The sequence below is a fragment of the Prionailurus bengalensis genome, chromosome C2 (assembly GCF_016509475.1).
Source record: "Prionailurus bengalensis isolate Pbe53 chromosome C2, Fcat_Pben_1.1_paternal_pri, whole genome shotgun sequence".
NCBI classification, from domain to species: Eukaryota; Metazoa; Chordata; class Mammalia; order Carnivora; family Felidae; genus Prionailurus; species Prionailurus bengalensis.
Window position 1 is genome coordinate 123,765,558 of NC_057350.1, and position 13,263 is coordinate 123,778,820.

The 13,263-nt window shown below is 47.0% G+C and overlaps 1 protein-coding gene across 3 annotated transcripts in view; it reads right to left on the reverse strand.

Moving 5' to 3' along the window:
• CLSTN2 (calsyntenin 2) overlaps positions 1-13,263 on the reverse strand; it is a 608,534-nt gene that overhangs the window by 41,181 nt on the left and 554,090 nt on the right. For all 3 annotated transcript variants that reach the window (XM_043595270.1, XM_043595271.1, XM_043595272.1), the window contains one exon: positions 3,869-4,031. In XM_043595270.1, coding sequence (XP_043451205.1) covers positions 3,869-4,031 — 163 coding nt within the window. The remainder of the gene's footprint in view (positions 1-3,868; positions 4,032-13,263) is intronic.

Below are 13,263 nucleotides of genomic sequence, written 5' to 3' on the forward strand. Positions count from 1 at the left end.
ATGTTCCTATCATCTAACCCTTAGAATGACAAGGGAGGCGTTAGCCTAGTTTTATAGAAGAGAGAAGAGTTGCTCAGGGAAGTCGAAGTTTCTGCTGGGTCCGCACAGCTAGTAAGTGGCAGGGTTGGGATTTGACTCACACTCAAACTTTTCTGACTCCCAAGGCTAAATCCTTTCCCCTGGTTCTGTGCAGGGTCACTTAAGGGAGTATACAGCAAGGGATTAGCAATTGCAAAGCAGGGTTGCTGTGGCTTTTTGATTGCAGAGTTGTCAGATGTGTCCGAAGGTAAAAGGTTGACAGAGTTTGTATCAATACACATCAGCTCCCGCATTTTCCCAGATACATAACCACATCAACAAAAGGATCAACTAGCAATGGGGGAGCAAGCCACAGTAAGAAGAAACCAGGCTTTGAAGACCTGGGGTCAGGCAGGTTTGGCTGGGTAACCTAGGGTCAGCTACTTCACCTCTCAGAGCCTCAGTTTCTTTATCTATAAGTTGCTTTATCTAATAGCGCTTTTATCATGAGACTGTAAATACCAGGTTTGTGAAGGACCTCCTTGCAATACTGGCTCTTAAAGTTTCATCCAGGAAATGACATCAGGCACTTCCACTCACATTTAATTGGCCAAGGCAAGTCACATGACCACACCTTACTCCAACAAAGATAGTCCTAGCATCCCTGTCTGGGAAGAGGGCAGAAATACTCGGTGGTGAACACCCTAGTTGGCACTTTCTCCCACATTCCTTTAAAATAAACATATACTTTGGTTTAATGTTTGAAAAGCATTTTTGAGAAACAGTTTTTAAATCAGCTGAAATCAGGTAAAGTATTAGTGCTATTACTTATGCAATGACAATGCCGTCTTTGGACGTGGCCTAGGTGGATACTGAGAAGGAAACATCTCCCAGAAAGTGGAGTCAGGGACCACAAAGAACACTCTCCATTCTAGGGTAGGGCCCTTAAAGCATCTGCCCAGAGGGATTTCAGAATTGCTAGCAACCAGACTTCTGTGTTTCTCTAATTCTTCCTCTTATTTAGTGGAAATGGTTTTTTTTTTTTTTTTTTTGGTTACTCTGACTGATTCCACTGTTGCATTGTGTGTGTGTGTGTGTGTGTGTGTGTGTATGAGTGTGAGTGTGTGTAGGGGTGATGGTTGTGGTGGCAGCACATACTTCTCCCTATTAGTGTAGAAGTCTCCAGATCAAGCAGAGCTACATCTGGTCCTGAGATAGAGCCTCCTATGCAACTCAGCCTGATGAAGGGACAGATCACCAGGAATCACTCAGAGAATCTGGATGTTGAGCTTGGAGCCAGTAACAGGTCAAACTTTTGGGTTGCCTCATTAGGGAAGGGTAGTTTTATGTTTTATGTGGGAAGGACAAATAGCTGTAGAGTAGTAAGTGGACAGACCATGGTGTTCATCAGTGTTGTTCATAAAATATTTTCAGTTTTTCTTCCAGACACATTATAGATTTTACTTCCCTGCCTTGTTGGGGTTAGGTGTGGACATAGGAATTGCTTTGGCCAATAAAATGTGATTAGAAATTATTGGTGTCACTCATAGGTGAAAGCTGTAAGGGCTCATGCACCATTCGTCATGCTTTCTTTTTCCTGTTTCTCAGTACGAAGCAATGCAGCTGCTCTCTCTGCTTGGGTCTCAGACTGAGGAGAAATCAGAGAAAAGCCCCCCACTGATCTGCAGCAAGTGTAAAGTGAGAATTATTTTAAGCACCTGAGAATTGGGACTTGATTGTCACTGCAGCACAACTTAGCCTATTGTAACTGATTCAAAGAGGTCATCCTAGTTCTTTATAAAATCGCATTTTATTTTGGTGGGACTATTTCCCCACCCAGTGGGCATGCAGCTGGACAGCAGTGGTTACAATTGCCCTTCAGAGGTGGGGGCAGGTTTCCCTTGCAGGCTGGTGTGACAGGGAGCCTGATATGTTCTCTGAAGTCCTCTAGAGGAAGAGTCATGGTGAGGTTCATAGTGAGGACATTACTGGGGCCCCCTTAACTTGTGGGTAGCATCCAGGCTATGTCCCAAAATATCCACAGGCTGGCTGTGGTGTCCAACTGGGACACTGAACCATATGAGGGCCATCACTCGGGCATAGCTGTGTTCAGTGACTAGTCATTCCTGTGTAATCTCTGAATCAGGGGCTTGTACTCATTAGTTTCATGGACTCTTGCCAGTTGACCCAGTTTCCCTTTTCTGAATTCCTGGGAAATTCTGCAACAATGATGAAGCTCTTACCAAGTTCTATTGAGATGTTCAATGAACTTTTTAGTATCATATGACATATATCAGATGTTAAATTGGTGACCTCAACTTAAAAATATATTCTCGGGGCTCCTGGGTGGCTCAGTTGGTTAAGTGTCTGACTTCAGCTCAGGTCATGATCTCCCAGTCTGTGGGTTCGAGCCCCGCATCAGGCTCTGTGCTGCACCTTGGAGGAGCCTGGAGCCTGCTGCAGATTCTGTGTTTCCCTCCCTCTCTTCCCTGCCCCCACTCATGCTCTGTCTCTCAAAAACGAATAAATGTTTAAAAAATTAAATATATATGTATGCGTGTGTGTGTGTGTGTGTGTGTGTGTATGTATGTATGTATGTATTTATTTATTTATTTATTTATTTATTTTCTCTTCCCAGGGTGCCTAGATGGCTCAGTTGGTTGAGCGTCTGATTTTGGCTCATGTCATAATTATCTATCTGTCTATCTATCTATCTATCTATCTATTCATCCATCCATCTTCTCTTCCCTTGCCTCATTTGTGCTTTATTTCCTTACTAGGTTGTGTATCCCTAGTGTTCCCAGGGCTGAGCTATGTGTGCACCTTTCTGTCGTATCTCTTATGGTGTGGCCTAGAACTCTGTCTCAACCCAAAGGGGCCTATATCTCCTCTAGATCGCTCCTTGGTTAACTGGTTCTCTGAAGACATATTCTTCTACCACAGCCCATCTCTATCTACCCTGAGCCCCCATGGCGAATGGTCAAAGTCACAAATCTTAGCTTTGGAGGAATCCATCAACCTGAGGTTGGGTCATCTCAAAGTACTAATCTGCTTATTTGGGGAATGTTTTTCTTCCCCTCTGTTCTTTCATTGGTACTTTATAGCACCCTAGCTTTTAAGGGAGCAAAAGCAAAGATTCCAACAGATCTGAGTGAAGGACAGAGGGTTAAATGTATGCTCAAATAGCAGGTTTTCCTGCTTCCAAAGAGGAGATTAGTCTTCCAATTTGGGGAATGCAGGAGAGGCAGCAGCAGCACTGAGGGGGCAGCAGAGACCTTTGAGTGGGAAGGCAATAAGGAACCTCTGTCCTTAAAGAGCAGGGCAGGGGCTAGGCAATGAGCTGAACTTGAGAGTGGCCGTCCATTGTCTCACGCCTATAGACAATCCACCCCTCATAGCCCTACATATGTGTGAGCTCCCAGAGCAGAGGGTTGGAGGCTTGGACAACTTGTGTGGGGATAAAAGGAGATCCTTGGTTCCTGATTAGCACTCAACAGAGCCAAAAGGCAATTTTGATATGGGATTCTACATTCAGCCTTTTCTCTATACAGTCCCAATTTGAAACTATGTAAGGTTCCAGAACAATAAAAGGCATTAGCCTATTCAGAGGCAACCATGAAACTGCTCGTGTTAACCTAAAATCAGAATCTGGTCTCCAGCCAAGTGCTTTATTATGACACAAGTTTAGTGTCTGGATTAATCCTTATTTTTATAAGTCCTGTCATATTAGTAAGGGGTAGTAAATTTTCAAAGCTAATTCTCACATCACTTGTTTTCCCCTTTTTTCTATCAGTACCCTTCACGGACTGTATACAGATGGGCCAGGGAGAAGGGCTTGACGTATAGTTACCTTGCCAACAAGCGCCGACCGTAAGTTGCATTGCTATGTGAGATGGATGAATGGGCCAGTCGTTGGTCACCAGATAGGGTTCGTACGTTGCTCCATCCATGTACAAAGTAACCACAGGAAACTCCACGTTGATGACATAGTAATGCCATTCTTTGTCACATATCTAATGAAAGGAAAGAAAAGCAACACTTAAAATTGAATATGCAATGAAACATCAAACAGGCCTTTATTTTAATTATGAAAGGAAGAGAAGACATTTTGCGTGAACAGTTTTTATTGCAAAGAACCACATGAATATAATGGTTGCTATAACTGAGGTTAGAGAGGCTCATGTCCAACACCATGGGGCAAACCATGGAGTAGAGGAACACCAGAGATTCCAATCATCAGGCAAGTATTTGAGCATGGGCAGAGCATCTTGGTCACATAATTAACAGTTGTCAAGGCTGGCAAATTCTTGGGGGACAGGTGGGGCTGACAGCTTAAATTTGCTTTGTATAAAAATTTTCTTAGTTCTTTAATAGAGAAAAAAGTTAAATTGAAATTATTTTCCTAAGCTTGGGGACAGATGAAGCTCTAAAAAGAAAGATACTAAGATTGAAAGTAGAAGTGAGGGTGGAGATAGAGAAGGGGAGGAAGAAGGGAAAGAAAAAGAAGAAAATGGCAGAGAATTAGGGGCTCAAAAGGAGCAAGAGAAGAGGTGAAGAACATCGGGTGAGGAAGAAGGTTGGAATGCAGAAGAGTAGAAACGCCCAATTCTTTTGTCTCTACTTTAAGCCTTGCCCAAGGAGCTCTTCTTGTAACCTCAGAGCCTTTCAAATCGAGCAAAATACATTCTGAGAAACATAGTCTTTCCAAGGGACTCACCTGAATCCTACCTTGGAGTGTTCCTGGGGAGGCACAGAAGGGCCACAGATGGTCCTCCTGGCCTGGATAAGTGCAGGGCACTCTTACACTTAACGCCTCTCCCAACTTTTGTGCCTGAGATTTCTGATCTTATGGTGGTAACCCAAACTTTAATGGACGGGTAGAGACGCTGAGGGCTAGATGGAGCCGTAATTCCTGACCTTAAGATGCTGAACTCTCACAGCATGATCCAAAATAGAAACCAAGACTGGTGGGCCTTGGGAAGGGAGGTAAGATGGCCAGGCTGGAGAATGGTGCCCCTTCTCTCTGATCCCCTAAACCAGTGTCTTGGGGTCACATTCAAACCTCTCCTCCACCCCTCTTCTCCCTCAAATCACTCTGCACCCTGTGGAGTCCACCTCTGAAATGCCTCTCATCTGTATCTTCTTGTCTCCATTGCCCCCACCATCTGTGGCAGCGGAGACAGATGAGTTCTGCATGAAGGTGACCTCAAGGTGAGGGCATCAAAGCCCTCCCTACAGCCCATTCTGGATTAAATGTGCTGTTTCTCATGAATAGATAACACCAACAGGGATGCTAAATGATCTTTTCCCTTTCATTTTGGAATAGGAATTTTTTCCTTAATGTTCTTTTTATATTGTCCTGTCTCATGTCTCAGAAAATTGCTCCTTTTGAAGCCCATTAGCCTGATAAAGGCTGATGAATATTTTAGGGGCCCTTGGAAAGTAATCAGGAGGTGTCCGAGCAAGTATTTCCAAAATCCTATTACACCCCACTGCAAGTACAGCTCAGTACCTACAATGAGGTTCTAACCAAGTTTACATCCGTCCTGCTCCATGTCTGAGGCCACATCCTGGGTTGGGGCAGACTCTTAGGCTGGGCCTGTGACTGGGGTAGGGCTGACCCAGTGGTGTGGTGTGGGAGTGGTACAAAGGAAGACCTGGAAACAGAGCCTAGGGGTCGTGGAAGAGTGGGGAGCTAAGGAGGAGGCATCTAATCCAAGCACGCTCATCCTGTGCACCTTGGACTTGAAGTCTGCAATCAAGAGTAGGCAGGTGGCATATTTCAGAGCCTCATGTTCTCTGAAGCATGGAGAAATCTCTAGCCAGTCCCAGGGTGGGGTGGAAGCAGGTGGCAGTGCTGTGACCCTGACCGTATCTCGTGCCCTTTGAAATGTGGGCAGAGCATGAGAGTCAACCAGGCAGCCCAGGGGGCCCCCCTGTCCTGGCCGCCATACCACCCTCTTGGCAGCCATCCTCTCAGGCATGACTGCTGTGTAGGACCTGTGTGCTGACTGGCTCTACATCACTCCACACTGCTGACACTGGGAGGAGAAGGATCCTCTGGCTCACGTCCTTTCACGATACTTACAGCATTTTTGTAGGAAAAAAAACATTCCAAGGAAGAAACAAAATAATTCCATAACTAACAGCAGCGGTGACCTCTTTCAACATAGGAATCTTTTCCTAGGTATTACCCCCCCCAAGTTTTCCGAAGCATGATTCATGAACAGCAGCCCCTGTGATGCCCTGAAGAAAAACAGCGACCATGTATACTGGGTCTTGTTTTTTTTTTTTTTTTTTGGATTTCCCATTTCATTTGCATATCCAAGGCTCCCAGCAGCCTCAAAGTATGAAGTATATGCCTATAATAACTTTCCAACCTTGTTGGAAAATGAATTTTTCTATTTATAGCATTCCTGTAAGCGTCCTGTAAAACAACAGTGGGAGAAGGTCAATTTGGATCATACTGTGTATATGATTTGAGTTTGCTGGCTTCACTTAATGTCAGCATTAAAATGCCTTTACCAACTTCAGTTTAGATGGCTGTATAGTATGCATATACTAAACCATATTTAAATATGTCCTTAGTATCACGTATTAATTATGTACCAGCAGTTATAAAACATGCTGTAACCTAATACTATATTTATTTATGAATAATTATTTGCCTGCATTCCTGATTATATCCTTGGGAAAGATTCATGGAAGTGCAATTACTGAGTCAAAGGTTGGAGGTAGTTTGAAGGCTCATGACACACACTGTCATTTTTTTTTTCCGGCAGAAGTTTGTGCCTTTTTGTTCTCCTGCCCACAGACTCTAAGAGTGTTCGTGCATTGTACCCTTACCACATTGAGTGTTAATAAAATATACAATCCTGGCAATTTGAAAGGGGATACATTTTATCTCATTTTAAGATGGTTCACAAAAGATGGCAAGATTTATATTCTCCAAGGTCAAAAGGGAGGGCCTTCTGGGAGTGGGGAGCTCCCTGAGCTAAGACTCGCAGGCAGGAATGCTGGGGAGCTTCCTACTTAGCTCCTGATTGGGCATCTTCGAGCTCAGACTAGGCGAATGCTTGCAGACTTCTGGCACCAAGTAATCTGCGAAGGCTGACCAAGGAGATGCCTAGTTAGGGTTTCACTAACGTGGATCTGTGATCAGGAGGAGACCTGCATTAGCCCTCTGTTAAGAGTTGGAGGGACAAACTGTAATAAAAAAATGATCAAGCCAGGAGGCAGCAAAAATAAATGTGTCAGTGCAATGGCTCAACCGTGAGAGAAGGAGATTAGGCAAAGTGACCTTTCCTGGGGGGAGAGAAGAACTTTAATTCCTGACTGTTCATGAATCACTGGTGAATGCAGTTGGCACCAAGCATGTCCCGTGTCATCCCCTGAGGCGGTGCCCAGGACCTCGGTGGGGCCAGAGACCCTTTCTCTGTGAAAACTTGCAGGTGTGTTCCCAGGATGGGCGGCTGGGATGCTGTTTAGCTGGCAAGTGAAGCAGAGACCAGAGACCAGAGACCCGGGGACACGTGTTGAGGAACGGTAGGTAGCAAAGACGATGCCATAGGAGGTTGTGTTGGGAGTGGGAGGGTACTCCAGGGTGAGTCGGGCCATGGAAGCCTCCCACTAGAGAGGAGGAGAAAATCAGGCTGCTGACTGGTCGGTCCAAATATCCTCTAAAGCGTGCAGCCCCTGGCACATAATAGGTGGGAGGCAAAAGTATCTCACGTTGAATTGCTGCACTCAAACATTCCTGATTTCCTGGAAAAACCAATCCGGAGCTGGCACTGTGGCCCTTTAAAGGATATCTGCACTGGGAGGTGGGTGGCGGGGGAAGAAGCACAGGCACCCAGTATGGAGGGGTCAGGCTGGTCTGGGAAGGGCCAGGGTGGGAGAGGAGGCCACAGGGATAGATTGGGAAGTGAGGCCCAAGGATCTGAGGTGCTTTTATTCTTCAGGCAGCAGGAGGTGTGGGGGGGTTGGGGCAGGGGGGAGGAGGATGGTAGTCATAACAACAGTCAATCCTGGAACATGCTTCTTCCTTTTAAAGAAGCTTTTCATACTCCTTACGCTAGTGAATCCTCGCTGCAACCCGAGTGCCAGTTTGACACAGGCACCTTTACAACATAAAGGGAGAGAAAGGATATGGTTTCTGATGTCGAGGAGCGGATGTCGGGAGTTAGGTGTAACAGGCACCCCACTCGGGCTTCCACACTCAGCCTCTCGTGTCTCTGTTTCACACACAACCAGTGGCTCAGCTTCGCATACTCACCGCCGAATCAGGGTCTGGTGCAGACACTTACCTCCTGAGTGATGGGCTTGTGTGTCAGATTGTCCCCGAGTGGCCCACCTGACGTGCTACAGGCACTTTGGACGCACGGGGTGTCCAAAATTGAGCCCAACACCCCTCATGCTCCAGTCCCCCCTTCGCCCCCTCCTGTGTCCCTGCCTCAGCAAGCGCTCCTCATCCTATGTATCGTCCAAGCCAGAACCCTGGGCATTGCTTTAGACTGCCTCACTCTTTCCCTCCCTCCTGCCCGCGTGTTGCCAAGTTCTGATGACGCCCCTCTCATCCACTCTCCTCTGTCTACCTTCACTCCCGCTCAGAATTTACAACATGCACTGGAGGGGGGGAGGTTGAAGGAGTGCGTCTCTGACAGGCTACTGCAAGAGGGAAAGCACCTGGGCCAGGGGAGAGGCCCATCTGCAGCAGGGGGATGGCCGGAAAGGTCTGGTGTGAGTGTGGGTGGGCAGAGCCTGCAGACTGCTGGTGGCCAGCAGGCGGCGCTGCGCTGGGGGAGCCAGAGAGAGACAGCCAAGAGGATGCGGGAGGGAGTCCTGCAGGCCAAGCCTGGGGAGAATGGGCCAGGGGTCACACCCGCTTTAACAACTTCTGGGGAAGCATGTTGTGGGCTTTGGGAAAATAATTGAAAAGTTTAAATCCTGACTCCTTCACCTGTAAAGTGAGGATAATAAAGAGTACCCAATCAGATGGTTATTTTGTGAAGGGAGCTAAAATAAAGCATATACACTGCCAAGCACGTGTTTGTAACCTGAGCAGATATGCAGACCCCTTTCCTTTTCCAAATACATTGAGATGCTGCATAAAACAGAACAGTGATAATGACAAAACAGAATAAGAGAGTTAGAAGTCCTTAGGTATAAAAAGCAAACAAAACCCCCAAAGCTGCACCTGACTGTTGTTGGAAGCAAATGACTGCGGAGGGGCTATGGCCCACCCTTTCTTCTTTTTTTTCTTTTATTATTTTTTTAATGTTTATTTATTTATTTATTTATTTATTTATTTTTAAATTTTTTTTCAACGTTTATTTATTTTTGGGACAGAGAGAGACAGAGCATGAACGGGGGAGGGGCAGAGAGAGAGGGAGACACAGAATCGGAAACAGGCTCCAGGCTCCGAGCCATCAGCCCAGAGCCTGATGCGGGGCTCGAACTCCCGGACCGCGAGATCGTGACCTGGCTGAAGTCGGACGCTTAACCGACTGCGCCACCCAGGCGCCCCTTTTTTTTTTTTTTTTTTTTAATTTTTTTAATGTTTATTTATTTTTGAGAGAGAGCGTGAGACAGAGCGTGAACGGGGGAGGGCCAGAGAGAGGGAGACATAGAATCGAAAGCAGGCTCCAGGCTCGGAGCTGTCAGCACAGAGCCCAACGCGGGGCTTGAACCATGAACCCTGAGATAATGACCTGAGCCAAAGTCGGGTGCTCAACTGACTGAGACACCCAGGTGCCCCATGCAGCCCACCCTCTCAGCCGTGGTTTCAAAGCCAGTGGGAGAGAGGAATGTAGACTCAGGTCCTTCACCTGGGAAAACTCGACCTGACACGTCTGCATAAAGCCTGCAGCTGCAGAGGGGCCATCTGAAGCCTGTGTCCTGGGACAATGGCAGCCATGGATGGACCGAGGGAGGCAGGGAGGAAGTTGGACAACGGCTCTGGAACAGGTCACCTCTGCAACGTTAGACCCGCAAGCCTATTCTGTGCGTGTGCATCGGGTCCAAATGCACACAGCCTGCCTGATGCAGAAACCTGGAACTCAGACGCAAACTTAACAACGCATCCACAAAGTCTCTAGGCCCTCCACAAAGACATAGTCGGAATCTATTCTACATATGCTCACCACCCAGGGCTTAGGCAGGACAATTCCTGCTGGCCTTGAGCTCAGGGTTAAAATTTACAAAACAAAGAGGAAGCAATCCTTTGTGTGTGAGAGAAAAGGCAGACAAAACAAATGATCAAACCCACATTCAGGGAACCACAGAAAATGGAGCAATTAGAAAGGAAATAGAGGAAAACAGGTCTGAAAAAGAATCAAAGAAAAATTCCAGAAACAAAAGACATAGTTATTGAAATAAAAATAAATCAAGAAAACGGACAATGGCATTAGAGAACAGGCTGATAGATGAGATTAGAGAACGAGAATTTGATAAAGCAACAAAGAGGTGTATGGATTCTATGGCTGATCAAAGGACATATTCCAACAGACAGCCTGACAGATGTGTGTGGGGAGGGCCCCCCCCCCAGGGGACGGCAGGGGGGCTGGGCTCCTGAGGACCTCTTGCATCCTGCCGATGCATGTACTACTCTATTGTAGCGCCTTGCATTCTAGAAAGCCATTCTTTACTTCCACAGCCCCCTCCTGTGACAACTTAGAGGACAGTGGACACACAGAGCCCCCTAGCCCCCGCCCCACAGGACATGTTTGAAGGGCAAGTCAAAACCAAACTTCCCTTCCTGAAACGGAGAGTGACTGAACCGGGAGTGTTGAAACCATGCAAATCGAGTTCTCACTGTGGACTTGCAAGGCCCTTTGGCCTCAGGCCGCTGTTTGGGAACATTTAGAAAGATGAGGTTTTGGTCACTGCCAAGACCAACCTCATGCCAAAGCAAAGATGCCACTCTTATTTGCAAATCTCTTTAAGATCTTCCCAGGAGGTCGCCTGCACCTCCAGACTGGCAGGGAGAAGCACAGTGTGTTTTCGGGGAAGGTGATTATGACAGCTCAGAAAGCACCCGCTGGGCCTTCTGTCAAAAAGCAATTGCTGACTCAGGGCGGTGGAGCCCAGGGGACTGGGAAACATGAAAGGTAGCTTGTGTCAAAGAGACCACCTCCATTTGCAATTTGGTTGAGCAACATTTGGGCCAATCCCCAAAACAATCCTGAAAATCTGTCCTTGCAGTTTGTGCCTGGAGCACGTAAATCAAGACTTGCCCGCACCCACGATTTAAACTCGTCCAGGGGGAGAGAAAATACACCTTTATTATGCGCTGATGATATGCCTGGCACCATGCTATGGTTTTTGCGTATGTAATTACGATAGGAAAAGATAGGAGAAAATAGGCAGAGAGGATTAGGACCTGAGGTCCCTGGGTGCAGAAAAACACGTAGTTTGGAACAATGCTGGGCGTCTCTGACCACAGCAACCCCCTGGGGTGTGAAGTTCCTCCTAAGAATGTATCAGACACCATCTACCCCCCTGAGGTTCCCCTCAGGAATTTGACAAAAGACCTAACTAAAAATAAGTAGTAGACCACAAAGCGTATGACCCACAAGGAATGATGTGGCTACAGACCACAGCTCATGCAATGGAATCGAGGCAATCAGGAAGGGACAGCCCTGCACCTAGAGCCATCCAGCCAGTAAGGGTGGAACCTGAGAAGGAATGATGGGGAAGGGAAGGGAGAGACGACCAGAACCTTATAAAACAAGGACCCTTGCCTATAGTCACGGGCATTCCCTTTCGAATGCCCCCTGTCTGTAGACAGCTTTCACACCATTCTTCCTTTCTGATCTTATACTCTAATAAGCTTTCGCCTGCTGCTCATTCTGTGTCCACCTCTTCATTCTTCGAAGCAGCGAAACAACGAACCCCCCGTATTGAGGTAGAGAATTCCGCAACATAATCAGCTTCTTGGATCAGCGGTTCGTTCTTCCCCACCACAGCCTTTCAGCAATGCCAGTCAGATCTCCCGTCCCCATCCCTGGAGGACAACCCTGGGAAGATCCCTTAACTTCCAGATCTTACTGATGGATGGCCTCATTTTTATGTGTTAAAATGGTACTTCAGTTAGTCTCTCGTCCAAACCAAAGCCTCTCTCCCCAGCCTGGGTCTGATCTGCAAACTCTACAAAGCCCCATGGAGGTAGGGTTGGCAGCTTCATGGGGGAGCCAGATGTGTGGGGGCAGCAAACCTGCACATGAAGTGGGCATTGTACATTCTGGGTGCTGGGTCTCCTACACGAGTAAGCAAGAAGAATGGGGCCAACCAGCGGAGATGAGGCCCCTCTTTGGCCATCACTCGGGAAGGTGTGACCCTTTCAGGCTTCTTTCCCAAGTGGGTATTTTGTAAAATACGGTCCTGCAAGATATATCATGAACAATGGGGTCAGGGTCAAAATTAGAAAAGCTTCATGTTACACAGTTAATCAGGTTTCTTCTAGCAAGACTCCACGGACCAGTGGTTCTCAAAGTGTGGTCCCGGGACCAGCAGCATCGGCACCAGCTAGTGTTAGGGACTGGATGTTTGTATCCTCTCCAAACTCATATGGTGAAACCCTAATGCCCAGCGTGATGCTATCTGGAGGCGAGGTCTTTGTGAAGTAATTAGGTTTAGGTGATGTCATAAAGGTGGGTCTCCCCTGGTGGTGCTTGTGTCCTTATAAGAAGAGGAAGACCGGAGCCCCTCTTTTTCTCTGCTTGTGAGGACACAGGAAGAAGGTGACCTCCTGCAAGCCATGAAGTGGGTTTCCACCAAGAACTGAATCTTCAGGCACCTTGAACTTGGACTTCCCAGCCTCCAGAACTGTGACGAATAAACGTCTATTGTTAAAACCACCCAATCTGTGGTATTTTGTTCTGGCAGCCTGAGCGAAGTCACCAAGGAACTTGTTAGAAATGCAGATTCTCCGGCTCTACCCCAGATCCAATGAAAAGAAACCCTGCAGGTGGGGCCCAGCAGTCTGTGTAACAGGACCTCCGGATGTTCAGATAAGTCAAGTTTGAGACCCTTTGCCTCAGAGAATTTAATACGCTAATGTGGTCGATAGACTAGTCAGTTTAGCAAATTTGTTCACCGCGTTTATCCTGTTTGCCTGTTAGGCGCCTATGAATATCACCTGAAACAAACAAAAAAATCTCAGAAGACGCATGCTGTGAAATTCATTAAGTTCGCCGAACACATATTAACAGAGTACCCACTGTGTCCCAGGCAACTTCCGGGCAC